At 34.3% G+C, this 27,512-nt stretch overlaps 1 protein-coding gene across 1 annotated transcript in view; it reads right to left on the bottom strand.

The window, feature by feature from the left end:
- Positions 1 to 517: 517 nt before the first annotated feature.
- Positions 518 to 27,512, bottom strand: part of LOC142234808 (homeobox protein araucan-like) — a 476,647-nt gene continuing 449,652 nt past the window's right edge. The window contains exon 5 of the mRNA XM_075305997.1: positions 518 to 632. Within this exon, the coding sequence (XP_075162112.1) occupies positions 574 to 632 (59 nt within the window). The 3' untranslated portion in view covers positions 518 to 573. The remainder of the gene's footprint in view (positions 633 to 27,512) is intronic.

Here is a 27,512-nt window from a genome sequence, read left to right as displayed (position 1 = left end):
TTTTGTTCTTGTGTCCAGTTTTCTACGAATATGTTTGCTATTCTATAGTTTTTGTTTTGCTTTACTTTTTAATTTTAATCATTTGGTTTACCTCTACATTTTTTAATTGGCGATTGTGTATCACAAAATCATTTCAATTTGAAAAAAAAAATTAAAAATACTCTATAACTCTGTTAGTATTATCTTATAGACTACAATTGTTGCTATCGTCGTTCAATGTGGTTGCTGTAGGTGGATGGTAACACGTGTGAGTTATCCGCATGTGGAAGGATACGTTGGGAAGGCATTATTAAAGATGCATTTTCAAAACCCAATTGTGATGGTGATGATGGAATAGGTCGGGCCTGTATTGACACCCCCGGTGATATTGAAGCTATGACTGCAGAAGCTTGTACCGCTGGATGTGAATGAGAATGCTGATTAGTACTTGAATGGGGAGTCATTATTATATTGCTGTTACTACCCGAAGGATTATAGTAAATGTTTGTAGAATACTGCTGCAAGTTTTGAGGTAAAGTCATGTGATGATAAGGATCTGAAAGAGAAATAGGATGTTTAATAAAATCCACAACTTTATTGAAGGAATAACGATGATGATAATTTTTCATATTTGCCTGTTGAAACACTTCCACCTGGTCCCATGGTTAAATTGATAATTGTTAACATCCAGCCATCAGAAGCAGAGAAAGCATAAAAAGAAAATAATGTAAAAATAATGAATTGTTAATTTCGATAAGATGTCTATGAATAGTTTAGTCCAACATAGAAATATTTAAGAAGGTCGTAAGTTCGGCCATAATGGATTACTCATCCTCAAAAAAATCGCCTCTGTAACACATACGCCCACACATACTCTTATTAAATCATTTATATTTTCAGAATTTTTTCAAACAAAAATTTGTTTGTATTGTGCAAACATATTATGTTTCACCCTAAGCATACCTTTTTTTATGGCCCAAATGCCCAGCAAAAAAGCGTAGCCAAAATAGGGGTGAAAAGTTCTTTTTGGATCCGGAAGTGGTGCAGAAGTTTTTATAGGACGTATGTATGTCCACCATTTCAATAGCCGACTTCAAATTTGGCACAAGTATGTGTTTTGGCTCAGAATAGAACCCTATTGATTTTGGAAGAAATCGGTTCAGATTTAGATATAGCTCCCATATATATATTTCGCCCGATATGGACTTATATGGCCCCAGAAGCCAGGGTTTTACCCTAATTTGCTTAAAATTTTGCACAAGAAGAACAATTTGTACTCGGTTCAGATTTAGATATAGCTCCCATATATAGCTTTCGCCCGATTTACACTCATATGACCACAGAGGCCAATTTTGAACTCCTATTTAGTTGAAATTTTGCACAGGGATTAGAATTAGCATTGTAGCTATGCGTGCCAAATTTGGTTGAAATCGGTTCAGATTTAGATATGGCTCCCATATATATGTTTTTCTGATTTCGACAAAAATGGTCAAAATACCAACATTTTCCTTGTAAAATCTCCACTGCTTAGTCGAAAAGTTGTAAAAATGACTCTAATTTTCCTAAACTTCTAATACATATATATCGAGCGATAATTCATAAATAAACTTTTGCGAAGTTTCCTTAAAATTGCTTCAGATTTAAATGTTTCCCATATTTATACCCTTCACCACTACTGTGGTACAGGGTATAATAAGTTTGTGCATTTGTATGTAACGCCAAGAAATAATGGTCATAGACCCATCTTTTAGTATGCCGATCGGCTTAGAATTAAATTCTGAGTCGATTTAGTGATGTCCGTCAATCTGTCTGTCTGTCTGTCCGTCCGTCTGTCTGTATATGTAATTTTGTGAACAAAGTACAGCTCGCAATTTCAGTCCGATCGTCCTCAAATATGGCATAGGGCCGTTTCTTCGGACAGAGACAATCGCTATTGGTTTTGGAAAAAATCGGTTCAGATTTAGATATAGCTGCCATATATATTTATCCCCGATATATTATCCCCCGATGCTTGGTAAATTTGATTGAAATCGGTTCAAATTTAGATATAGCTCCCATATATATCTTTCGTCCGTTTTGAACTTATATGGCCACAAAAGCCAGAATTTTGCCGTGATTTGCTTCAAATTTTGCACAAGTGGTACATTTAATAGTATTGTTAAGTGTGTCAAATTTTGTTAAAATCGGTTCAGATTTAGGTATAGCTCACATATATATATTTCGCCCCATTTGGACTTATATGGTCTCAAAAGCAAGAGTTTTGCCCTGACTTACTTCAAATGCACAAGCGGTAATTTTAGCGATACTATTGTATGTGTCAAATATGGTCAAAATCGATTCAGATTTAGATATAGCTCCCATATATATCTTTCGTCCGATTTGAACTTATGTGGCCACAAAATCCAGGGTTTTGCCGTGATTTGCTTCAAATTTCGCACAAGGAGTACGTTTAGTAGTATCGGTAATTGTGCCAAATTTGGTTGAAATCGGTTCAGATTTAGATATGGCTCCCATATATATCTTCCGTCCGATTTGCACTCATATGACCGGGGGGCTAAAGTTATACTCCCATTTACGTGAAATTTCGCATTGATAGCAGAATTATTATTCTAACTATGCATGTCAAATTAATCAAAATTTAGTTCAGATTATATATAGCTCCCATATATACGTACACCAGAGTTGGGGAAATATGGTAGACTGTTACACATTTTAGACCCATTTTCAATGGAAGTTTCCTCCAATTAACTGGATAGCGTTAGCCGATTTAAATTTTAATTCTAGAGATTTTGTAGAAGTAAAAAAATTTTCTCCTTTATAGCTTCCAGCAAATGTGCAGTAGTTGAGATGCTAACACAAATTATGGCCTATATAGGGGTGAAGGGTATAATATAGTCGGCCCCGCCCGACTTTAGACTTTACTTACTTGTGTTTTACTAACATTGTGTTCCACCCTAGTGCATTAGCCGACTTAAATTTTGAGTCTATAGCTTTTGTAGAAGTCTATCAAATTCTGTCCAGATCGAGTGATATTTAAATGTATGTATTTGGGACATACCTTTATATATAGCCCCCAACACATTTGACGATTGTGATATGGTATCGAAAATTTAGATCTACAAAGTGGTGCAGGGTATAATATAGTCGGCCCCGCCCGACTTTAGACTTTCCTTACTTGTTTTGCGATAATTATATAGCCAAAAGTGAAATATGGGGTTCTGTTTATATGAGGGTTATATATAATTATGAACCGATATGGACCAATTTTTGCGCGACGAGTACTAAATTTTATGAGGATCAGATAAAATTTGCTTATCCAGGACGCTCAAGAAGTAAAATCTAGGGATCGGTTCATCACGGGGCTATAAATACTTATGGACCGTTATGACCCAATTTTGGTACCAAATTTGAATGAAATTTTCTCCTCCAGAAGGCTCATGAAGCAACATTTGGAAATCGGTCTATCTGGGGGCTATATATAATTATGGGCCTATATGGACCAATTTTTGCAGAAGGTAAGAAACCATATACACTGAAAAAAATATTGTCGTGAGGCCAAAGATTTCATGTCCTTAGAATACGAATGCAAATTTTGCTTAGCGTAGAAGTCGCATTTCTCTAATATAAAGTTTTTTTCCTTGTCCAAAAGTCGACAAACTTTTCAATGAAGTCGTGTTGTTGTATAATTAAATGATTTGGCTTAAAAGTGGGTATCATAACATGAAAGACAATTTTTTCGGGCTAATGTCAACTTGACGTTAATAATTCGGAAAAATTCTTTAAAATTAATGAAATTGTCTTCAAATTTGTTGTCTTTTTGCATTTTGACTACAAAGCAAAAAATCGTTCAAATATAGGACATTTTTTGCACCATTTTATTTTAAAGACCTTTTTTACTAGAAACATAGCATAATTTGTACTGGAAGTCGAGTCGTAATTTGGAAAATAAAGTTGTCGTTAACTAGCTTTTAAAGGACTTTGATAGCATATGAAGAAAAAAGCTGAAAAAGCGAAAAATTAAAATTTGCTTCCTAGAGTCAAGTTCACAAAACCCAAATTTAAAAGAGAGTTGTTTCTTAAGAGTATGCTTAGTTGAATTCTCCGCTTCTTTTTCTCGGAATCAATACCAAAATTGTTAAAGTAAAGACAAAATCTTTGGAACCGGGCATGCTTTTTTTCAGTGATAATGACACCACTTACCAAATTTCATCCGGAACGGATGAAATTATATGCCAACATCACGTACCAAATTTCAACTGGATCGAATAAAATTAGCTCCTCCAAGAGGATCCGCAAGCAAAATCTGGGGATCGGTTTATATGGAGGATATATATAATTGTGGACCTATAATTACCAATTTGTCCATGGGTGTTAGAGGTCATATACTATCACCACGTACCATATTTGCTTCTCTAAGAGGCTCCGCAAGCCAAATCTGGGGTGTGTTTATATGGGGGCTATAGGTAAAAGTGGTCCGATATGGCCCACTTGCAATACCATCCGATCCACTACTTGTGCCAAGTTTCAAGTCGATAGCTTGTTTTTCGGAAGTTAGCGTAATTTCCACAGACGGACGGACATTGCTAGATCGACTCAGAATTTCGCCACGACCCAGAATATTTTTACTTTATGGGATCTTAGACCAAAATTTCGAAGTATTACAAACGGAATGACAAGGTTAATATACCCCCATCCTATGGTGGAGGGTATAAACGTGTGATGTCCCAAACATAATATGTTCTAACATATTAACATATATATACCAAACATGTTATACTAGTTTATGAGCATTATGTGCTTGCACTTAAAAATAATGTGCTAAACATTTGAATTCCAAACATATAAATTTTACACGAATCATATCCCAGCAAAAGAAGCATTATGTGCTTGCACTTAAAAATAATGTGCTAAACATTTGAATTCCAAACATATAAATTTTACACGAATCATATCCCAGTAAAAGAAGCGTTGCCAAAAAAGCAGTGCAAATGTTATTTTTGGATCCGGAAGTGGCGCAAAATTAGCGTAGAAGCGATGAATTTAACATGGGCTTGTCATAGGACGGATGTCCACCATATCAACAGATGTTGCACTGAATTTGCATCACTTTTTAAGGTGTGATCCGAATTCAGTGTTTTGGATGTAAATAAAAAAATATTGTGATATTTTTCCAAATAAATAATTTATTTAATTTTTAATGATTTTTTCAAAAAAAAAATTTTCAAAAATTCACAATTTTTCTAGAATGGACATTGCATTTTTTTGACAAAATTTAAATAATTTTTACAATTTTATTAATTCTTACTCTGTTTTTAACTTATTTGAAACAACACAAGTAAGTAAAGTCTAAAGTCGGGCGGGGCCGACTATATTATATCCTTCACCCCTATGTAGGCAAAAATTTGTGTTACCATCTCGGCTAACGCTATCCAGTTAATTGGAGGAAACATCCATTGAAAATGGGTCTAAAAGGTGTAACAGTCTCGTGTACGTATATATATGAGCTATATATAATCTGAACCGATTTTGACTAAATTTGACATGTACACGCAAAGAAAAAAAACGTTTGGAAATCGTATACCGAAAACGTTTTTCTTTTGTTACAGTTTTTTGAATTGCTTCGAAAATTTTAAACTTTTATCACCAAAAAAATTCGTTTGTTACAAAATGTTTATTTTTTCAATAAAAAAAAGTTATTTTTGAAACAACAACACAGCCCATTCCGTTTATATCAAACACTGTTCTTTTCTGACTTTAGGTCTTTAATAAGACACATTTTACTGTTCAAAATTTAATTTAGTACAATGTAATGTTTAAGATTTTTTCGGAATCTTCCGAACATATCTGGAATATATGTAAAAAAAAAAAACTTTGGTCGAAGCAGGGATCGAACCCACGACCCTTGGCATGCAAGTCGGACGTAGCAACCACTGCTCCACGGTGCCAAACTAAGTGTTTGTTTCTGTTAAATAAACTTTGTTTATTCGTTTCGTGGGCGCCACAAGCTATGCTATATAAATATAACTTATATGGATAATTAACTATTGATGACCATAACAGGGACATAGCTCAGTGGTTAGTGTGTTGGCTTACAAAGTGCATGGTCCGCGGTTCGATTCTCCGTCCAGGCGAAAGGTAAAAAAAAATTTTAAATTTATAAAATCGTATAATTTCTTCTACATTGTTGGTATTACAAGAAAAGGTGTTAAGAACTAAAAAACCTCGTGGATGTGAGAAAGATGTGAGGGAAAATGCAATTAGCAAGAAAACAATGTGTTTTTTTTGAGTTAGTCTTTATGAAATTGTTTTTACATCCTGGAAAAGAATAAACGTTTATCACAAAAAGTATATACTTTTCTTCCAAATACACTTCCTTACAGCGAAAAGCAAATGAGAAACGAACTTTGTTTGTCTAAAATTTCGTTTGGGAGGAAAGATTTTTTTTTTGCGTGTATAGTTAGAATAATAATTCTGCTATCTATGCGAAATTTCACCTAAATGGGAGTATAACTTTGGCCCCCCTGGTCATATGAGTGCAAATCGGACGGAAGATATATATGGGAGCCATATCTAAATCTGAACCGATTTCAACCAAATTTGGCACAATTACCGATACTACTAAACGTACTCCTTGTGCGAAATTTGAAGCAAATCACGTCAAAACCCTGGATTTTGAGGCCATATAAGTTCAAATCGGACGAAAGATATATATGGGAGCTATATCTAAATTTGAATCGATTTTGACCATATTTGGCACATACAATAGTATCGTTAAAAGTACCGCTTGTGCAAAATTTGAAGTAAGTCAGGGCAAAATTCTGGCTTTTGAGACCATATAAGTCAAAATCGGGCGAAAGATATATATGTGGGCTATATCTAAATCTGAACCGATTTTAACAAAATTTGACACAATTACCGATACTACTAAACGTACTCCTTGTGCGAAATTTGAAGCAAATCACGTCAAAACTCTGGCTTTTGTGGCCATATAAGTTCAAATCGGACAAAAGATATATATGAGAGCTATATCTAAATTTGAACCGATTTCAATCAAATTTACCAAGCATTGGTAGAATGTCAATTCTACCCTCTGGTTAAAATTTCACGAAGATCGGTTGTAAACTTTGGCCTCTGTGTTCATATGAGTCTAAATCGAACGAAAGATATATATGGGAGCTATATCTAAATCTGAACCGATTTGGCTGATATTTTGCAAGATTTTCGGGATTCGTAAAATATTTGGATGTACGCTATTTCAAGAAAATCGGTTGATAAACACGCTAACTATGACCAAATCGGGGATAAATATATATGACAGCTATATCTAAATCTGAACCGATTTTTTTCAAAACCAATACCGATTGTCTCTGTTCCAAGAAACGGCCCTATGCCAAATTTGAGGACGATCGGACTTAAATTGCGAGCTGTACTTTGTGCACAAAATTACATATACAGACAGACGGACGGACAGACAGACAGACACTAATGCAGGATAGTCATATAAGGGGTACTTAAATGCTCCTTTTCATCCACATAATGACAACGCATGCAGTGATCTTCCTACATCACATCAATACTTTGTGAACTCACTATCAGGCAACGACCCATTATTACGATGAAGCTCCCCCATAGAAAATTCGCAATAATAGTAGCCTTCTCACACTGTGTTTCGCTTATTTTAGCGCTTTACAGACTATCAGTTATTCCGGACGACAGTGCTCGTGTCGAACATATCCCATATATTGTGTACATTATAAGTTAAGTCCGAAGGCATAATCGATACTGCTGCATGTTTATGGGATCGATGAGACATTTACCGATAATTTAGTCATCGCCGACAAGTTGTATCGATCCAATACACTGTAAGATTCTTTACAAACATCGACATTCCGTCCGGAATAACTGATAGTTCGTAAAGCGCATTACTGGGTATATATTTATGCCAACATTTGTTGCTGTAATATATAAGTTACAAAAAATTATCGATGATTTCAATAATATTGAAAATTTATTTCCAATGTTTAAGGACAAGTTAGCCTCAGTTCTATAAAAGTTAATTTTATATAAACATACGTGGTAAATTTAAAGTCAAAACGTCTTCATTAAAAGGTTTATAAACTTTTGGTGAAGAAGAAAAATGCTTAGTCTATGCTAAGGGAAACTCATAATATTTTTTTCAGTGTTGGAACATCCCATGCTGAAAAACTATACTGTGATTAGGTAACCTTTTCACGATTTTAGTTTTAGGGTTTTTGAGTATTCATAAAAACCCACTTGTCCATTCAACTTGGAGCCATCGTTATAGAAATGGAAATAAGTTTCTTTAGATTTCGGTGTGTGTGCTAAAGGCTTCACTGTCAGGAATTAGCGTTCCAAGTTTAAGGTCTTTTCAATATTAACCAGTGATGATTTGTATCAAACCGTTTTAGGTTTGCGACTGTCGCAAAGTTGTAAACGACACATATGCGTCGTAAAAGTAGAAAAAGTCACAAACTCAAAATACTTCAGTCGCGTCAGCTGGGCATTCGACGATATTCAAGATGATGATATGTTCGAAGAAGTTTCAATTCTCAGGAATGTTCATAAAATTATTCATGGATTTATAAAAAGTTAAATAGAGAATAGACTTATTTCAATGGGAGACTCCAAGACAAAATTACAATGTCATACTCGATGGTGCAGTAATCGGTGCCTTCCACAAATTTCTGCAAAAACTGGCGGAGTAGAAAACCCACTACTTAAGACTTCCATAAGTGAACTGCTGTTTAGAGAGAACTTTATAAATTCAAAAAGTTTGCATGAACATTATGGACCCCGCAAGCCCTGAATAGTTTGTAGTTGCGAATGAGAAATATAACTCTTGTGGAGTTTTCAATTAATACAATGGAAGGCATATTTTGTGCATCCCTTTATCGGGGAGCCAAACTAAATTAAATGTTTATAATTTCTTTTGTACAAAATTAGGTTTTCTACATTAGGTTTATGACTTTTGCGACATACGTATTATACTGTCGTAAATGTATGTCGCAAAAGTCACAGTTTGCGACAGTTCAACCCTGGTATTAACCAACACGCACTTGTCCAACCAATTTCAAATTTCTTATCAAAAAGGGGTCTCGCCAGAGTGCGATCCACTACTGTTGGCACATCAGTTTATTGCGGATCACACCAATACCTCACGCAGCTGTTGTTGCAGTCGACTATTTGGCCAATATGTGTTAAGGTAATAGATGCAACATGACATTAATGCGTCGACCAGACTATAAGTTTTTCCGGATGGAATGCCTGTGTTTGTAAAGAATCTTACAGTGTGGCCAATCGACACGAATTGTCGGCGATGACTAAATATTTGGTAAATGATTTATTTTGTTCCTTGTTCGATCTTTTTCAGTTTAAATAAAATTCTTTATTTTTGCCAAGCTTGAGATCTATTTGTTTTTATTATTTTTAATTCATCCGTCCTAATATTTCGCAATTTTCGTTGAATCGCTTCATCAGAGGTGTATGATCTATAAACATTTTTTACATTTATTATAATATTAATTAATTAATTAGGTTAACTTAAATTAAACAATTAATACAAATTTCAAATACATAGAACAATTACAAAACATCTTATTCTAAACTAGAGGTCTGCATCGAATAACTTTTCACTACATGTATGCAATTCGCTGTCGAATATAGTACATACACTGTCTTTCTCTCAGAGCGCAAGTAGTGAAGTGAAGAGAACACTTGCTTGTCAAATACCACCAAGTACTTATCCGAAACAATATGTGTTCCGAAAAAAAGGAACAATAAAAATGTAAGTACTTGAGAAAAAGTACAACATGGATTCTCTTCACTTCACGTGGTACTACAAGTATTTCTCAGTTATGTGCGAAGCAAAACTTTCCATTATTATTAATCATAGATATGTATGTATGTCACACATTTTATATGTATGTATGTCACACACTTACCTTAACGTTTGCCGTTCTTTATATCAATTCGAAAACATATATTATGGAGAGTAACTGTTTTCTTGTATTTCTGAAACTGCACGTGGTACATGGAGTACTCTATGAAGATTTGTTCTCGCAACATACTCGACGTGATCACTCTGAGTACACTTCAATAAGAGAGAAAGAGGAATATGTGTTTGTTGGTAGTGAAGACATCAGAGTAGCAACAAGAAGTTACTCATGGCTTTTGGTGTTCATTAAAATGTGTACCAATTGTTTTGCGACTCTTTCAAATAGATGTACTCATTTAGCAAGTACACGTGTACTCTGCATTTACAAATGGAATTGTGCAGACCTCTATTCTAAACATCATCTACCAGGCTAACATAAATGTTAAGCCGTAACTATTATCTCCAACTTACATATAAATCAATCACTATACACAAAATTCTTATTAGAGCATCACTGCTCTCGTCAACTTTTATCGATCCCATACATATGCAGAAGTATCGATTATGCCATCGGACTTAACTTATAGTGTGGCCAATATCTGGGATATGTTCGACACGTGCACTGTCGTCCGGATAAACTTATAATATGGACAACTGGGCTACTCAAACAGGTCATTCGTTGAACTTAATCTAAACTTGTCGACTGCTGAAGTGCCACTAGAGCACAACACCACATTGCTTTACAAGTCTACCGTATACAGCAAAAGCATAATTTTCGGTTTTAATCCCTAACTTTTGCTATTGCCGTTTTGTACGAGTACACGGCTACCGAGTCTTTTCTCGTCATTTCTTCAATGTTAAACTTAAATACAGCCACCTACACGGACGAAAATGACTGTTTTTCATATGTTTGGGTGTAAAAATTATATGTTTGGAATTCAAAAAAAAATTTTTTTCTCTTTATATCTTTATTTGCAATCTATTTACAATATACAAATATTAAGCAAATTGGATGGATGAATTTACAATACATGACATGTTATGTTAACCTCCATTAAACTTAAATCATTAGATGAAATTGTTCAAAAACAAAATTAATATCATACACGCTCACAAAAAATCGCTTCTGTAACATATACTCCCAAACATATTTTGCTTCAAGCATATACATTTTTGGGTATTACCCAAACATTTATATGTTTGATCTCTTCCAATATATAATATGTTTGAAAGCATATCGGTCTAAACAATATATGTTTGGGAAGTCTAAGTTCCAAACATTTTGTATTTTTGCATCCAAATTCAATAATGTTGTCTTCCAAAAAACAATATGTTATTATGTGACCATAATAAGCATTTTGCACCCAAAATTATTATATGCTTAAAAAAATTCTCCAAAACAATATTGTGCTCAAAATTTTATTTATTTATTTATTTATTTATATATTTACAATCATAATAAATTATGAAAATAAACAGGTAATATAGGTGCTAACAACATAGGTTTTCGACCTGAATGCTCAAAATTTTTTTTGTGCCCAATTGTATATTCCCCCACATCTTTCTCACTTCCACGAGATTTTTTAGTTCTTAGCACCTTTTTCTGTAATACAAACATTGTAGAAGAAATTATTCAATTTTATGATTTTTTTATTTTAATTTTACCTTTTGCCGGACGGGGACTCGAACAGCGGACCACACAGTTTGTAAGGATCAAAGAAGTAGCTGATCAATTGCCCAAGGAAAAATAAAATGTTAATTTTGTAATAACAAGCAACAACCACCAACTTAATTCAATATCGCTCCCTGTTAAATAGCGCTTCAAGCTACTAAACACATATATGTTAATAGGCTATTTCTAAATTAATATATGTTTGCATTCAAGCATATTATATTTACAAACATTTTATTTCCCAAACATAATATGTTCTAACATATTAACATATATGTCCCAAACATGTTGTGCTAGTTTATGAACATTATATGCTTGCACTCAAAAATATTGTGTTTAAAAATTTGTGTTCCAAACATATAATGTTTATAGCCAAACATATGAAAAACAGTCTTTTTCAACCGTGTAAAAACATAACTTTTATACCATGAAATTTGCAGACTATATACATATGATTTTGACTTAAGTTAAAAAGGGCAAGTCGAGAACACTAAGTCTTTTCAGTCTTTTTAATTCATTTGTATCATCAAGTAGAGTTATAGCTAGAATATTCGAGTGGGTACTTAGTCTATTGAGGTAATTTGTACTACTTTTTCGTATTACATCTCGAACCATTGGGACATCAAGATCTTTGTGTATATTTTTGTTGGTCATAAACCACGGTGCACTTGTAATCATCCTTAACGTTTTGGATTGATATCTTTGCAGTATCTCAACGTTTGAGTTGCTTGCTGTACCCCAAAGTTCAATTCCATATGTCCAGATTGGTTTTAACGTTGTTTTGTATAGCAATAATTTATTTTCTAATCTCAACTGTGATCTTGGACCTAGAAGCCAGTACATTCGCTTTGTTTTAATTTCAAGCTGTTGTCGTTTAGATTTTATATGCTCCTTCCACTTCAATCGTCTGTCAATATTTAGTCCTAAGTACTTTACGCAATTTGCCATTGGAATAACATCTCCATTTAGATAGACCTCCGGACAGTTACCTTTGTTAAGTGTAAATGTTACATGATTCGATTTGTCAGTATTTACTTTTATATTCCACTTTTTAAACCATGTTTCGATAATATCTATATGGTCTTGTAATATTTCTGAGGCATCTTTACATGATTTATTTACGGCCAGTACTGCAGTATCATCGGCATAAGTAGCTACGGTCACCTCTTCACTAGTGGGAAAATCGCTGGTAAAAATAGTATACAATATTGGTCCTAACACGCTGCCTTGAGGAACTCCAGAATTTATGCAACCAATATCAGAGTTTTCTTCATTGATACTAACATAGAAACGCCTTTCATTTAAATATGATTTCAACAATAGGTAAAAAGGTGTGGGTAGTAAGATCTTCAATTTGTATAACAGACCATTATGCCAGACTTTGTCAAATGCCTGTTTAACATCTAGAAAAATGGAAGAGCAATATTCTTTATTCTCCAAACAATCTCTAATGGTTTGAATGACTCTATGACATTGTTCAGATGTTCCGTGATCTTGTCTGAATCCGAATTGGTGATCAGATATAATATTGAGCTCACGCAATATGGGCACCAGTCTTTTTTGTACTAGCTTTTCAAATACCTTTGATATTATAGATAGCAAACTTATGGATCTGTAGGAGCTTATAGAATTTTCTGGCTTTTGAGGTTTCAAAATAATGATAATTTTGGCTAACTTCCATTGAATGGGGATGTATGTCAAACGTAACGCCGCGTTGAATAGAAGAGTAAGAAAAATTATACCTTCTCTTGGCAGCGATTTCAAAATTCTTCCATCAATTAGGTCGTAACCGGCAGATTTTTTAACATTAAGTTTCTTCAACTCGTTGCATACTTCATTCACAGTGAATGCTTTGATCGGACGATACATTTGACAGGGTACATCAAGAATCAAGAATTCCCGAATTTTCTTATCATCAGACGCCTCACAGATAGAAAATGGTGTAAAAGTTTCCTCCAGAAGAGATTTAAATGCATCAACTTTACTTTTATCTGAACGACACCAAGTACCAAAGGCAGTTTTTTTTGCAACGTTCCTTTTTTGTGGTTTCTTAAGATATTTTGTATCTCTCCATAGATTATATTCATTGTCTGAAGGTTCAAGGTTACGAAGAAAATAATTGACGGAGTCATTCCTGTAGCATATTAAATGGGTTTTCAAGATTCTTGAGGCTCTGTTCAACTTAGATCTGTCGGAGGGTGATCTCGTCTGTTGCCATATTTTCCGTAATCGTAACACAATATTTTTAAGTGCAAGCATATAATGTTCATAAACTAGCATAACATGTTTGGGACATATATGTTAATATGTTAGAACACATTATGTTTGGGACATAAAATGTTTGTAAATATAATATGCTTATATTCAAACGTATATTACTTTGGAAATAGCCTATGAACATATATGTGTTTAGAAAGAGAGACCCAGAGAGTTTGCTGCAAATAAAATAATGGAAGTAACCAATTTGCGCTTTAAAAATATATCCGCACAAAGAAAATTTCATTAAAAATTTTTACTACCAGTGATATGTACCATAATATGTTTGAAAAATACAAACAATATTTTGTTTGGACCAATCCTGAAAATATATATGCTTGAAGTAAAATGTGTTTGGGGAATATGTTACAGAAGCGATTTTTTTGAGGGTGTAACCTAATGCAACTCCGATGAACTTTTTACACTCACCAAAGGAAATTTCAATGTCAATTTGACTCGATTTCCAAAAACGTAGATTAGTCGATTTGGGGATTTTGTGTCTCTAATTAAGTGACATTTTTCTAGATCATAAAATATGTGAACAGTTTATAAGAAGATTCATACCGAAAAAGATAATAAAGACGTCCTTTTGAAATATTAACCCTTTCACCAAATTTAAGCAACGTATATTACAAAAGACTAATTAAGAAAATGAACCGCAATGAAAGAAGAGGCATAAATCAATACGAATAAATAAATTATCTGCAATTAATTGCTTAATTTGTATCGAAGATTCTATTGTATAAAAATCCTTTCTTTGCATATTTATCCTGAATCCATTGTTTTCCTTTTTTGTTCTTCTTTCAATTTGAAATATTTCGTCTTTCCACCCTTAAGGGCATACCAAGAGTTAATCTAGTATTGGCTTAAGTCTATGAAAATCAATTAAATATTTAAGATTGTTCATTTGTGGGAAGCCTCAAAACCATTTCTTAACCCTCCCCCAGCCTAGCTAAATATAAGACGATGTATCAGAAGGACCCAACCATCTCCCAAGCCACGAACTGCTTATTCCTTTAGATGGCCCACTCACCACTTCAATTGTTAGTTGATTGTGTATCTGGGCGTTATTCCACACCAGCAGCATCAATGAGAGATAATTGCTTAAGAAATTACTCACTTCATTAACTTCTTGACGGACATTTGATTATACGTAAAGTGATTGCAATTAGAATGAAAGGTGGCTGATTATTTGAGGTAGTAACTCTACTCCTTCTTTTTGTAGGAAAGCAAAGATAAAGTTTGCTTATCGTTACTTTTTTTCTACACTGAATTCTTTCTTCGTTTGCTCTTTATTCTATTCGAAGATTTATCAGATTGTTTTGTCCCTTACTCCATTTGGGCATTTGAAGTTTTGCAATGGCATAATGTTGGCTTGCGGTGAACTGAAGTAAGCGGTCTGATTGAAGTGGAAGGACAAACGCAAAAAGTTGAGGTGAAGCCATTTGGAAAATTAAATGAATTAATTAAAACTCAATCAAGTATTAATAAAAACACAAACTATATCTTCGATATTGATGATAGTGTTGGAGTTGATGATGATGAGTGAGTTGTTTTTCACCACTTTATTTTAAAGCAATTTTTTACTTGAAATATAGCATAATTTCTACTTGAATTCGACCAAGAATTTGGATATTTATGTTGTCATTAAAAGGTTATTAAAGGACTTCGAAGAAAAAAGCTTAAAAAACGAATGAATTAAAATTTGTTTCTTAGGATCAAATTGAAAAGAGAATTGTGTCTTAATGTTATCTTTACTTCAACTCTCCACTTCTTTTGGCTCGTGATCAATACTAAAACCATTAGTGTGAAGACAATTTGGACAACATTTTTTGTAACACTTCTACAAAATCTCTAAACTTAAAATTTAAACCAGCTTATGTCCAACAATCATGCACAAAGTTAGTAAACTAAATCGGTAAACTTAAACTTGATCTGAAAAATTTGTTCACAGACTGTGGGACATGGTTACGAGTAGATTGAAATAACCAGAAGAATCATAGATTTTTTGTCTAAGCAAGCAAGAACTTCAGATACTCGTATATTAATGCCTTTCAGATAATCAGACTACACTGAAAAAAAGCATTATCGGTTCCAAAGATTTTGTCTTTACTTTAAAAAATTTGGTATTGATTCCGAGCCAAAGAAGCGGAGAATGCAAGTAAGGATACTTTTAGGACACAATTCTCTCTTAAATTTAGGTTTTGTGTACTTGCTTCTAGGAAGCAAATTTTAATTTTTCGCTTTCTCAGCTTTTTTCTTCATATGCTATAAAGGTCCTTTAAAAACGAGTTAACGGAAACTTTATTTTCCAAATTCCAGTAGAAATTATGCTATGTAGAAATTATGCTATGTTTGAAGTAAAAAACTTCTTTAAAATAAAGTTTTGACAATCATGTCCTATATTTGAACGATTTTTTGCTTTGTAGTCAAGATGCAAAAAGACAACAATTGAATTATTAAAGTCAAGTTGACCTTAGCCAAAATATTTTTTCTTTCATGTTATGATACCAATTTTTAAGTGAAACCACTTAATTATAAGGACCATATGACTTCATTGAAAAGTGTATCGACTTTTGGACAAGGAAAATAACTTTATTTTAGAGAAATGCGTCTTCTATGCTAAGCAAAATTTGTATTCGTATTTTAAAGACATGAAATCTTTGACCTCACGACAATATTTTTTTCAGTGTACTAAATTCTGTAGATCTTTACCCAGATATTCGAACGCGCACGTACATTACAATCGCAATTCAAACAAGTATATACGGCCGTAAGTTCCGCCAGGCCGAATCTTATGTACCCTCCACCATGGATTGCATAAAAACTTGTACTTAAGACTGTCATTCACAATCGAATCATTTGGGTTGCCGTAACACTTGCCGATGGCAATGTATCTTAAAACTTCTTAACACCGTCCTCTCAATTGTAAGTTAGTCCATACGGCGTATATATTAAACAAAATAAGTATATATTGCCAGGCCGAATCTTATGTACCCTCCGCCATGGATTGCATAGAAACTTGTACTTAAGACTGCCATTCACAATCGAATTACTTGGGTTGCCGTAACACTTGCCGATGGCAAGGTATCTTAAAACATAATCCATACGGGTTATATATTAAACAAAACAAGTATATACGGCCGTAAGTTCGGCCAGGCCGAAGCTTATGTACTCTCCATCATGGATTGCGTAGAAACTTCTTCTAAACACTGCCACCCACAATCGAATTACTTAAGTTGCGGTAACGCTTGCCGTTGGCAAGGTATCTTAAAACCTCCTAACACCATCTTCTAAATTGTATGTAAGTCCATACGTGGTATATATTAAATCAAAAAAGATCAATCCAATACGTATATAATTCAGTTTGACAAAGTAGACATAAAATTTTGACAACATTTTCTACAGAAATAAAATCTTAACAAAATTTTCTATAGAAATAAAATTTTCACAAAATTTTCTATAGAAATAAAAATTTTCACAAAATTTTCTATAGAAAAAATGTCTACAGAAATAAAATTTTCACAAAATTTTCTATAGAAATAAAAATTTTCTATAGAAAGAAAATTTTGACAAAAATGGCTACAGAAAGAAAATTGTGACAAAATTTTCTATAGAAATAAAATTTTGGCAGATTAGTTTTGGCTCTAGTGGCAACCATGATTATGAACCGATATGGACCAATTTTTGTGTGATTGGACCAATTTTGGTATGGTTGTTAGCGACCATATACTAACACCACGTTCCTAATTTGAACCGGATCGGATGAATTTTGCTTCTCCAAGAGGCTCCGGAGGTCAAATCTGGAGAACGTTTTATATGGGAGCATATATAATTATGGACCGATGTGGACCGATTTTTGCACGGTTGCTAGAGTCCATATACCAATACCATGTACCAAATTTCAGCCGGATCGGAAGCAATTTGCTTCTCTTTGAGGCTTCGCAAGCCAAATCTGGAGATCGGTTTATATGGGGGCTATATATAATTATGGACCGATGTGGACCAATTTTTGCATGATTGTTAGAGACCATATACCAACACCATGTACCAAATTTCAGCCGGATCGGATGAAAAATGCTTCTGTTAGAGGCTCCACAAGCCAAATCTAAGGGTCCCTTTATATGGGGGCTATACGTAAAAGTGTACCGATATGGCCCATTTTCAATACCGTCCGACCTACATCGATAGCAACTACTTGTGACAAGTTTCAAGTCGATAGCTTGTTTCGTTCGGAAGTTAGCGTGATTTCAACGGACGGACGGACGGACATGCTTAGATCGACTCAGAATTTCACCACGACCCAGAATACATATACTTTATGGGGTCTTAGAGCAATATTTCGATGTGTTACAAACGGAATGTTAATGTTAATATACCCCCATCCTATGATGGAGGGTATAAAAAGCCGATTAAATACGTATATAATTCAGTTTGACAAAATTTTCTATAGAAATAAAATGTTGACAAAATTTTCTATAGAAATAAAATTTTGACAAAATTTTCTATAGAAATACAATTTTGACAAAATTTTCTATAGAAATAAAATTTTGACAAAATTTTCGTTAGAAATAAAATTTTGACAAAATTTTCTATAGAAATAAAATCTTGACAAAATTCTGTATAGTAATAAAATTTTGAGAAAATTTTCGATATAAATTAAATTGTGACAACATTTTCTATAAAAATACAACCTTGACAAAATTGTGTATTGTAATAAAATTTTGACAAAATTTTCTATAGAAATAAAATTTTGGTAGATTATTTTTGGGGATCGCCTATATATAACTATAGACCGATATGGACCAATTTTTGGCATGGTTGTAAGCGGCCATATACTAGCGCAATGTACCAAATTTCACCACGTAACAAATTTCAACCCGATCGGATGAATTTTGCCCCTCCAAGAGCTCCGGAGGTCAAATCTGGGGATCGGTTAAAATGTAGGTTATATATAATTAAAACCGGTATGGACCAATTTTTGCATGGTTGCTAGAGACCATATACTAACACCATGTACCAAATTTCAACCGGATCGGGTGAATTTTGCTCATCCACGAGGCTCCGGAGGTCAACTCTGGGGATCGGTTATAACATTTAGGGGCTACATATAATTATGGACCGATGTGGACCAATTCCTACATGGTTGCTAGAGACCATATACTAACACCACGTACCAAATTTCAACCGAATCGGATGAATTATGCTCATCCACGAGGTTCCGGAGGTCAAATCTGAGGATCGGTTTAAATATATCAGGGCTATATATAATTATGGACCGATGTGAAATTTTTTCTTGCTTTTTAGAGACCATATAGTAACACCATGTACCAAATTTCAGCCTGATCGGATGAAATTGGCTTCTCTTAGAGGCTTCGCAAGCCAAATCGGGGGATCGGCTTTAATGGGTGCTATATATAATTATGGACCGATGTGAAAATTTTTTTTTGGTTTTTAGAGACCATATACTTACATCATGTACCAAATTTCAGCCGGATCGGATGAAATTTGCTTCTTTTAGAAGCTCTGAAAGCCAAATCTGAGCGTCGGTTTCTATGGGGGCTATACGTAAAAGTGGTCCGATATGGCCTATACCATCTGACCGATATGGCCTATACCATCTGACCTACATCAGTGGTCCGATATGGCCTATACCATCTGACCTACATCAGTAACAACTACTTGTACCAAGTTTCAAGTCGATAGCTTGTTTCGTTCGGAAGTTAGCGTGATTTCAACCGACGGACGGATATGCTAAGATCGACTCAGAATTTCACCACGACCCAGAATATATATACTTTATTGGGTCTTAGAGCAATATTTCGATGTGTTACAAACGGAATGATAAAGTTAATATAGACATATGCGTCACATATTTTAAAATTAGATAAAATGAGATTAGCTTTGCCGAACGGTTTTCGAAACACAGTTTGTGGTATTTAGAGGAGTATTTTCATCGCTGCATAGAAGTACTTTTTTCGATGTACATACTATTGTAAAGGTAATCAATTTTTCCATTTAATAATAAGCATTCGCCAATTTTTGAAAGCTGTTACCAACAAGATTACTTGATAATCAGAACTTTGGTCGGCAGTTAATACTACCGAAAATATCTTAACGAGATGGCTGGGTAGATCAATAACATATTAACCTGAAATGCATGCCTGTCTATATGGCCAGGAAATTGCAAGAATGGGAACTGCTTTACATATTTTAGAGAAAGTAGGCTTTGTTCATATTCGAATCAAAATGACGGAAGTTTTTATTCAAATTTTATGTTTTCAGAATATTTTATATTGTAATAGTAATACTAAATTTTTGTACTATTTTTATTTATTTAATATATTTGTTTTTTGTAACAAAAATGATTCTAGTGCAAAGTGTAAAGATATATATCTTGTTGTACTAGGAATTATAAAGGATACTTCAAAGTAAAAAATGTTTTTATTTATTCCAAAAAAACTTTAAACCAAAGGTGCTAAATAATCAAAATAAGTATTAGCCTATATTTTTAGAATTTTTATCTTAAATCGAATGTTTCAATATTTCAGTGTATTTAAGGACAATTTCTCAAAATCAAAAATGTGTTTCTTTACTTTAAGGAAAAATTGCGTTAGTTCAAAGACATGCAACTTTAACGGAGGGACGCAAATTTACAAAATTTTTGTCCTAAATTAAATGAAAACAAGTATAAACGGCCGTAAGTTCGGCCAGGCCGAATCTTATATACCCTCCACCATGGATAGCGTAGAAACTTCTACGAAAGACTGTCATCCACAAATTTCAACTCACATGGTTGTTAAATATCATATATTACCACCACGTACCAAATTTCAACCAGATCGGATGAATTTTGCACCGGAGGTCAAATCTGGGGATCGGTTTATATGGGGCCTATATATAATTATTGACCGATTTCGACCAATTTTTGCATGGGTGTTTGAGGCCATATATTAACATTTCAACTGAATCAGATAAATTTTGGTCTTCCAAGAGGCTCCGGAGGTTAAATCTGGTGATCGGTTTATATGGGGCCTATATATAATTATGGACCGATATGGACCAATTTTTGCACGGTTGTTAGAGACCATATACCAACACCATGTACCAAATTTCAGCCAGATCGGATGAAAATTGTTTCTCTTAGAGGCTCTGCCAGCCAAATCGGGGGATCGGTTTATATGGGGACTATATATAATTATGGACCGATGTGGACCAATTTTTGCATGGTTGTTAGAGACCATATACTGACACCATGTACCAAATTTTAGCCCGATCGGATGAAATTTGCTTCTCTTAGAGGCCTCGCAAGCCAAATTTGGGGGTCCGTTTATATGGGGGCTATACGTAAAAGTGGACCGATATGGCCCATTTGCAATACCATCCGACCTACATCAATAACAACTACTTGTGCCAAGTTTCAAGTCGATAGCTTGTTTCGTTCGGAAGTTAGCGTGATTTCAACAGACGGACGGACGGACGGACGGACATGCTCAGATCGACTCAGAATTTCACCACGACCCAGAATATATATACTTTATGGGGTCTTAGAGCAATATTTCGATGTGGTACAAACGGAATGACAAAGTTAATATACCCTCCATCCTATGGTGGAGGGTATAAAAAAATTGAAGCTAAGATTATGTGCGTGGAGATAAATTGTAAATTTAACTAGCCGAGACACAAACCAGGTAGTTTTTGCCTGCGCACCTAATGGGTTAGTTACAATTTGGGGTGATAAAATATTTAATAAAATTCAGCACTTTCCAATATTTTTGCGCAATATATTTTGCTATTAAACGAAAGATCTTGAAGAGCACTATAAATTCAAGTTGTTATACCCTTCACCACTACTGTGGTACAGGGTATAATAAGTTTGTGCATTTGTATGTAACGCCAAGAAGGAAAAGTCTGAGACCCATCGTTTAGTATACCGATCGTCTTAGAATTAAATTCTGAGTCGATTTAGCGATGTCCGTCTGTCTGTCTGTCTGTCTGTCTGTCTGTCTGTCTGTCTGTCTGTCTGTCCGTCTGTCTGTCTGTTGATGTATTTTTGTGTGCAAAGTACAGCTCGCAGTTTTAGTCCGATTGTCCTAAAATTTGGTATAGGGTTCTGTTTCGGCTCAAAGACGATCCCTATTGATTTTGGAAAAAATCGGTTCAGATTTAGATATAGCTGCCATATATATATTTCACCGATCTGGTCATAATTGGCGTGTATATTAACCGATCTTCCTCAAATTCCGTACATCCGTATATTTTATGAGTCTCGAAAAACTTGCAAAATATCAGCCAAATCGGTTCAGATTTAGATATAGCTCCCATATATAGCTTTCGCCCGATTTACACTCATTTGCCCACAGAGGCCAATTTGTTGCTCCGATTTAGTTAAAATTTTGCACAGGGAGTAGAATTAGTAGTGTAAATATGCGTGTCAAATTTGGTTGAAATCGGTTCAGATTAAGATATAGCTCCCATATATAGCTTTCGCCCGATTTACACTCAAATGACCACAGAGGCCAATTTTTTGCTCCGATTTAGTTGAAATTTTGCACAGGGAGTAGAATTAGCGTTGTAACTATGCGTGCCAAATTTGCTTGAAATCGGTTCAGATTTGGATATATCTCCCATATAAAGCTTTCGCCCGATTTACACTCATATGACCACAGAGGCCAATTTTTAACTCCGATTTAGTTGAAATTTTGCACAGGGAGTAGAATTAACATTGTAGCTATGCGTGCCAAATTTGGTTGAAATCGGTTCAGATTTAGATATAGCTCCCATATATATGTTTTTCTGATTTCGACAAAAATGGTCAAAATACCAACATTTTCCTTGTAAAATCGCCACTGCTTAGTCGAATAGTTGTAAAAATGACTCTAATTTTCCTAAACTTCTAATACATATATATCGAGCGATAAATCATAAATAAACTTTTGCGAAGTTTCCTTAAAATTGCTTCAGATTTAAACGTTTCCCATATTTATTTTTTACTAACATTGTGTTCCACCCTAGTGCATTAGCCGACTTAAATTTTGAGTCCATAGATTTTGTAGAAGTCTATCAAATTCTTCCAGATCGAGTGATATTTAAATGTATGGGACAAACCTTTATATATAGCCCCCAACACATTTGACGGATGAGATATGGTATCGAAAATTTGGATCTACAAAGTGGTGCAGGGTATAATATAGTTGGCCCCGCCCGACTTTAGACTTTCCTTACTGGTTTTTTACTAACATTGTGTTCCACCCTAGTGCATTAGCCGACTTAAATTTTGAGTCCATAGATTTTGTAGAAGTCTATCAAATTCTTCCAGATCGAGTGATATTTAAATGTATGGGACAAACCTTTATATATAGCCCCCAACACATTTGACGGATGAGATATGGTATCGAAAATTTGGATCTACAAAGTGGTGCAGGGTATAATATAGTCGGCCCCGCCCGACTTTAGACTTTCCTTACTGGTTTTTATTATCGAAAGCATCCCAGAAATGTTAGTTTTGCTGCTATATTTTAAAAGTTAGTTTGTCCAACTTGAAATAAAGTTTAACTATGCCCACTGTGCAAAACCTGCTCTACATTTTTTGGTATCAAATGAAAGCTCTTGACGAGTACTATAAATGAAAGTGGCTTTCATGTTCGGAAGCATCCCAGAAATATCGATTTTTATCAAAAATATAATTAATATGTCAGAATTTACAATATAGTGCACCCCAAATTGTAATTATCCCATTAGGTGCGCAGGAAAAAACTACCTGTTTTGTGTCTCGGTTAGTTAAATTTACAATTTATCTTCACCCACATGCAAAGATTATAAACTTTATTTTAATTAAAATTGCAAAGGTTTAAGCGTAGGTTTGGCTCCAGGGCCATGGATAGTTTCAGCCAAAGTATAAAAGGTTCTTGACTTTGGATAATATACCGGCCTTTGCACGGTACTGGGGTACATGCTCTATACTTTGCTAGACTCACTCGAGAAATACCCATTCACTTGTTTTAACAAAATATTTATCCAGTTCCTCATTTTTGCATCTCCTTTGGTATGAGTTATTAGGTTAGGTAATGGTACGATATCCAGTCAAGCATAATGACACATTTAAGGGTAAAATCTCGCCAACTCCCTGGGGTTTTACTACCAGCTCTGGGGACACTAACCTTACGCATTCTCACTCAATATCTGCCACTTAACGCAATTCTGGGATTTATGTTTGAAAAACCATCGGGGGGTTAATTCGCTTTAGGTTTTAAGTAATTTTAATGCAGCTTGCCTCATCAACGAAGCAAAGGAAGGAAATTCAATAAACTTTACTTTTTGGCCAAACTATTTAGAGGGCAATTTATATGGGGGAGATGAAATTAGAGTTATGGCTGGCTGGCTGACTGGATGGTTGGTGGGTTAGTTGCGAAGGCGGGTGTGTATGTGTGTGACAGGATGCCGCTACAATGTGCACAAGCAGCAGGAGTAACGCCCTCATTCTCAACATGGTTGGCGACTGGCATTTGGCTTAAATTTGTTTGTGTTTTAATTTATAGTTCAACTCTTTCTTTGTCCTTTGCTTCATATAAATTACTGGAAGGTTGGGAGAAACGTCTGCCAAAGCTTAAATATGTCTTATCGTGGCATCATTTATCAGCAATAGAGAATCTTTCATAACCAACAAGGAGTAGAAAACAACGAAGAGAGCATTTTAAAGTGAAATGTCCTTCAAAATGTTACAATTGAAATTTTGTTGACGATTTTTTCAAATATACATGAGAAGCATATCAAGAGGTTATGTTATCAAAAATTGGAATTTTTTATATCTGCACTAAAAAAATATATTATTAAATATTAGCACAAAAGACGCATTTCTCCGATATAAAGTTTTTTCCTTGTCCTTAACTCGATAAACTTTTCAATGGAGTCGTTTTGTTCTTAGGATTAAGTGATTGGATTTAAATATGGCTATATGTTAGGATTTAGTTTGCCTAAGGTCAACATGGCTTCAATACTTCAGAAAAATTCCTCAAAATTTATGAAATAATCTTTAGTTGTGTTGACGTTTTGCATCTAAACTACAACGCAAAAATTCGTTCAAAATTAGGAGATTCAATTCAATACTGTATTTGAAAGACGTTTTTACTTGAAACATAGCATTATTTCTAATTGAAGTCGAGTCTGAATTTAAAAATTAAAGGTGTATATAACACGCTTTATAGTATTTTGATGTTCCAATGATGTTCTTTATTTTAACTACCCAGGAAGTTCTTTTAATTCAATTTGTTTATAACTGGGTTTTTTCATACTTTTAATGGATAATGTTAACTTTTTTGTTTCAAATTGGTTAAAAACCGTTTAAGAATTCATAAAATGTACAAATTATTAAAATTTTGTAAAACAAAAATGATAAATCCAATCTGAAAAAATTGTGAATTTTTTGTAAATATTTGAGGTCAAACGTTTCATACAAGCGTTAAAACCGATTAAAAATTATAAAACATTTTAAAAATTATTTATTTGACAAAATATCACAGACTTTTTTATTTTACATCCAAAACATTGAATTCGGATCACACCTATAGAAGTGATGCAAATTCAGTGCTCTGGCTGTTAAAATGGAGGACTTCCGTCCTATGACAAGCCCATGTTAAATTCATCGCTTCTGCGTCAATTTTGCACCACTTCCGGATCCAAAAAGAACATTTTCATTACCTTTTTGGCGACGCTTTTTATGCTGGGACGTGAAGAAAAAGTTAAAAAGATGCACTCATCAAAAAGTTTACTTGGATCCAAAGATTTGACCTTCCCTTAAGGATTTTGGTATTCCAACCCAAAGATGCGGCTTCTTTAAAATAAAGACATTTTATAGCGACTTATCTGGCTTTAAATCTAGGAACAATAGCATAAAAATTAAGAAACAAATCTAATAGGTCGAATTTTCATTCTCTTTTTTTGCGGTATATTAATAAATCTATTCACCTACAAACAAATGCCACTTTGAAAAATCCAAATTATAACGGACTCTTCAAAGTAAAAAACGCTCCAAAGTAAAAGAGCGAAATTCCAAAATAAAAAAAAAAAATTAAACCGAAGATGATAAATCCTCAAAATAAGTCTTAGCCCATATTTGAAGTGTTTACATCTTAAATTTAAAGATTCAATATTTCAGTTATTTTAAGACGATTTCTTTAAATCAAAAATGTGTTTCTTTACTGAAAAATTTCCTTAGTTCAAAAGCTCGCAGATTTTAAAAATGTATGTCCAAAATTTAATATATTTTTTTTTGAAACAATGATTATAAACTTTATTTTAATTAAAATTTCATTACTTTAAATTGTTTGTCCTTAATATTTGGTAAATTGCGCATCCTAAAATTTAGTTGCAGTTAATATAAAGTTAATATTTTTTCAATGCGCATAAATATTTTTTTCCTAAAATTAAGTACGAAAAAAAAAAAACACTGGAAAAAGCATAAGATTTTTTCTTTACTTTAAAAATATTGGTATTGATTCCGAGCCAAAGAAGTGGAGAATTGAAGTAAGCATACTTTTAGGACACAACTCCCTTTTAAATTTGGGTTTTGTGTACTTGCTTGTAGGAAGCAAATTTTAATTTTTCGCTTTTTTAGCTATTTTTCTTCATATGCTATCAAAGTCCTTTAAAAACGAGTTAACGACAACTTTATTTTCCAAATTAAGACTCGACTTCCAGTAGTAATAAACAGGTTGGCTGATAAGTCCCCGGTCTAACAAAGAAAAACACATTTTTTATAAAAATTCGTTTTTATTATTCAACATAGTTCCCTTCAAGAGCGATACAACGATTATAACGACCTTCCAATTTTTTCGGTTTCGGCGATCACCTCTTCATTGCAGCCAAATTTTTTCCCTGCGAGCATCCTTTTGAGGTCTGAGAACAAGAAAAAGTCGCTGGAGGCCAGATCTGGAGAATACAGTGGGTGGGGAAGCAAGTCGAAGCCCAATTCATGAGTTTTTGCCATCGTTCTCAATGACTTGTGGCACGGTGCGTTGTGTTGGTGGAACAACACTTTTTTCTTCTTCATACGGGGCCGTTTTGACGCGATTTCGACCCTCAAACGCCCCAATAACGCCATATATTAGTCACTGTTGTTGGTTTTTCCCTTCTCAAGATAATCGATAAAAATTATTCCATGCGCATCCCAAAAAACAGAGGCCTTTAATTTGCCAGCGGACTTTTGAGTCTTTCCATGCTTCGGAGATGGTTCACCGGTCGCTGTCCACTCAGCCGACTGTCGATTGGACTCAGGAGTGTAGTGATGGAGCCATGTTTCATCCATTGTCACAGATCGACGGAAAAACTCGGGTGTATTACGAGTTAACAGCTGCAAACACCGCTCAGAATCATCAACACGTTGTTGTTTTGTTGATCAAGTGTGAGCTCGCGCGGCACCCATTTTGCACAGAGCTTCCGCATATCCAAATATTGATGAATGATATGACCAACACGTTCCTTTGATATCTTTAAGGCCTCTGCTATCTCGATCAACTTCATTTTAGGTCATTCAAAATCATTTTGTGGATTTTTGTTTTATGTTTTCGTCGGTAACTACCTCTTTTGGGCGTCCACTGCGTTCACGGTCCTCCGTGCTCATTTCACGCTTGAATTTTACATACCAATCAATTATTGTTGATTTCTCTGGGGCAGAGTCCGGAAACTCATTATCAAGCCAAGTTTTTGCTTCCA

The sequence above is a fragment of the Haematobia irritans genome, chromosome 4 (genome assembly GCF_050003625.1).
Source record: "Haematobia irritans isolate KBUSLIRL chromosome 4, ASM5000362v1, whole genome shotgun sequence".
Classification (NCBI taxonomy): Eukaryota; Metazoa; Arthropoda; class Insecta; order Diptera; family Muscidae; genus Haematobia; species Haematobia irritans.
The sequence above is the reverse complement of the archived record's forward strand: the minus strand, read 5'-3'. Positions and strand labels throughout refer to the sequence as shown.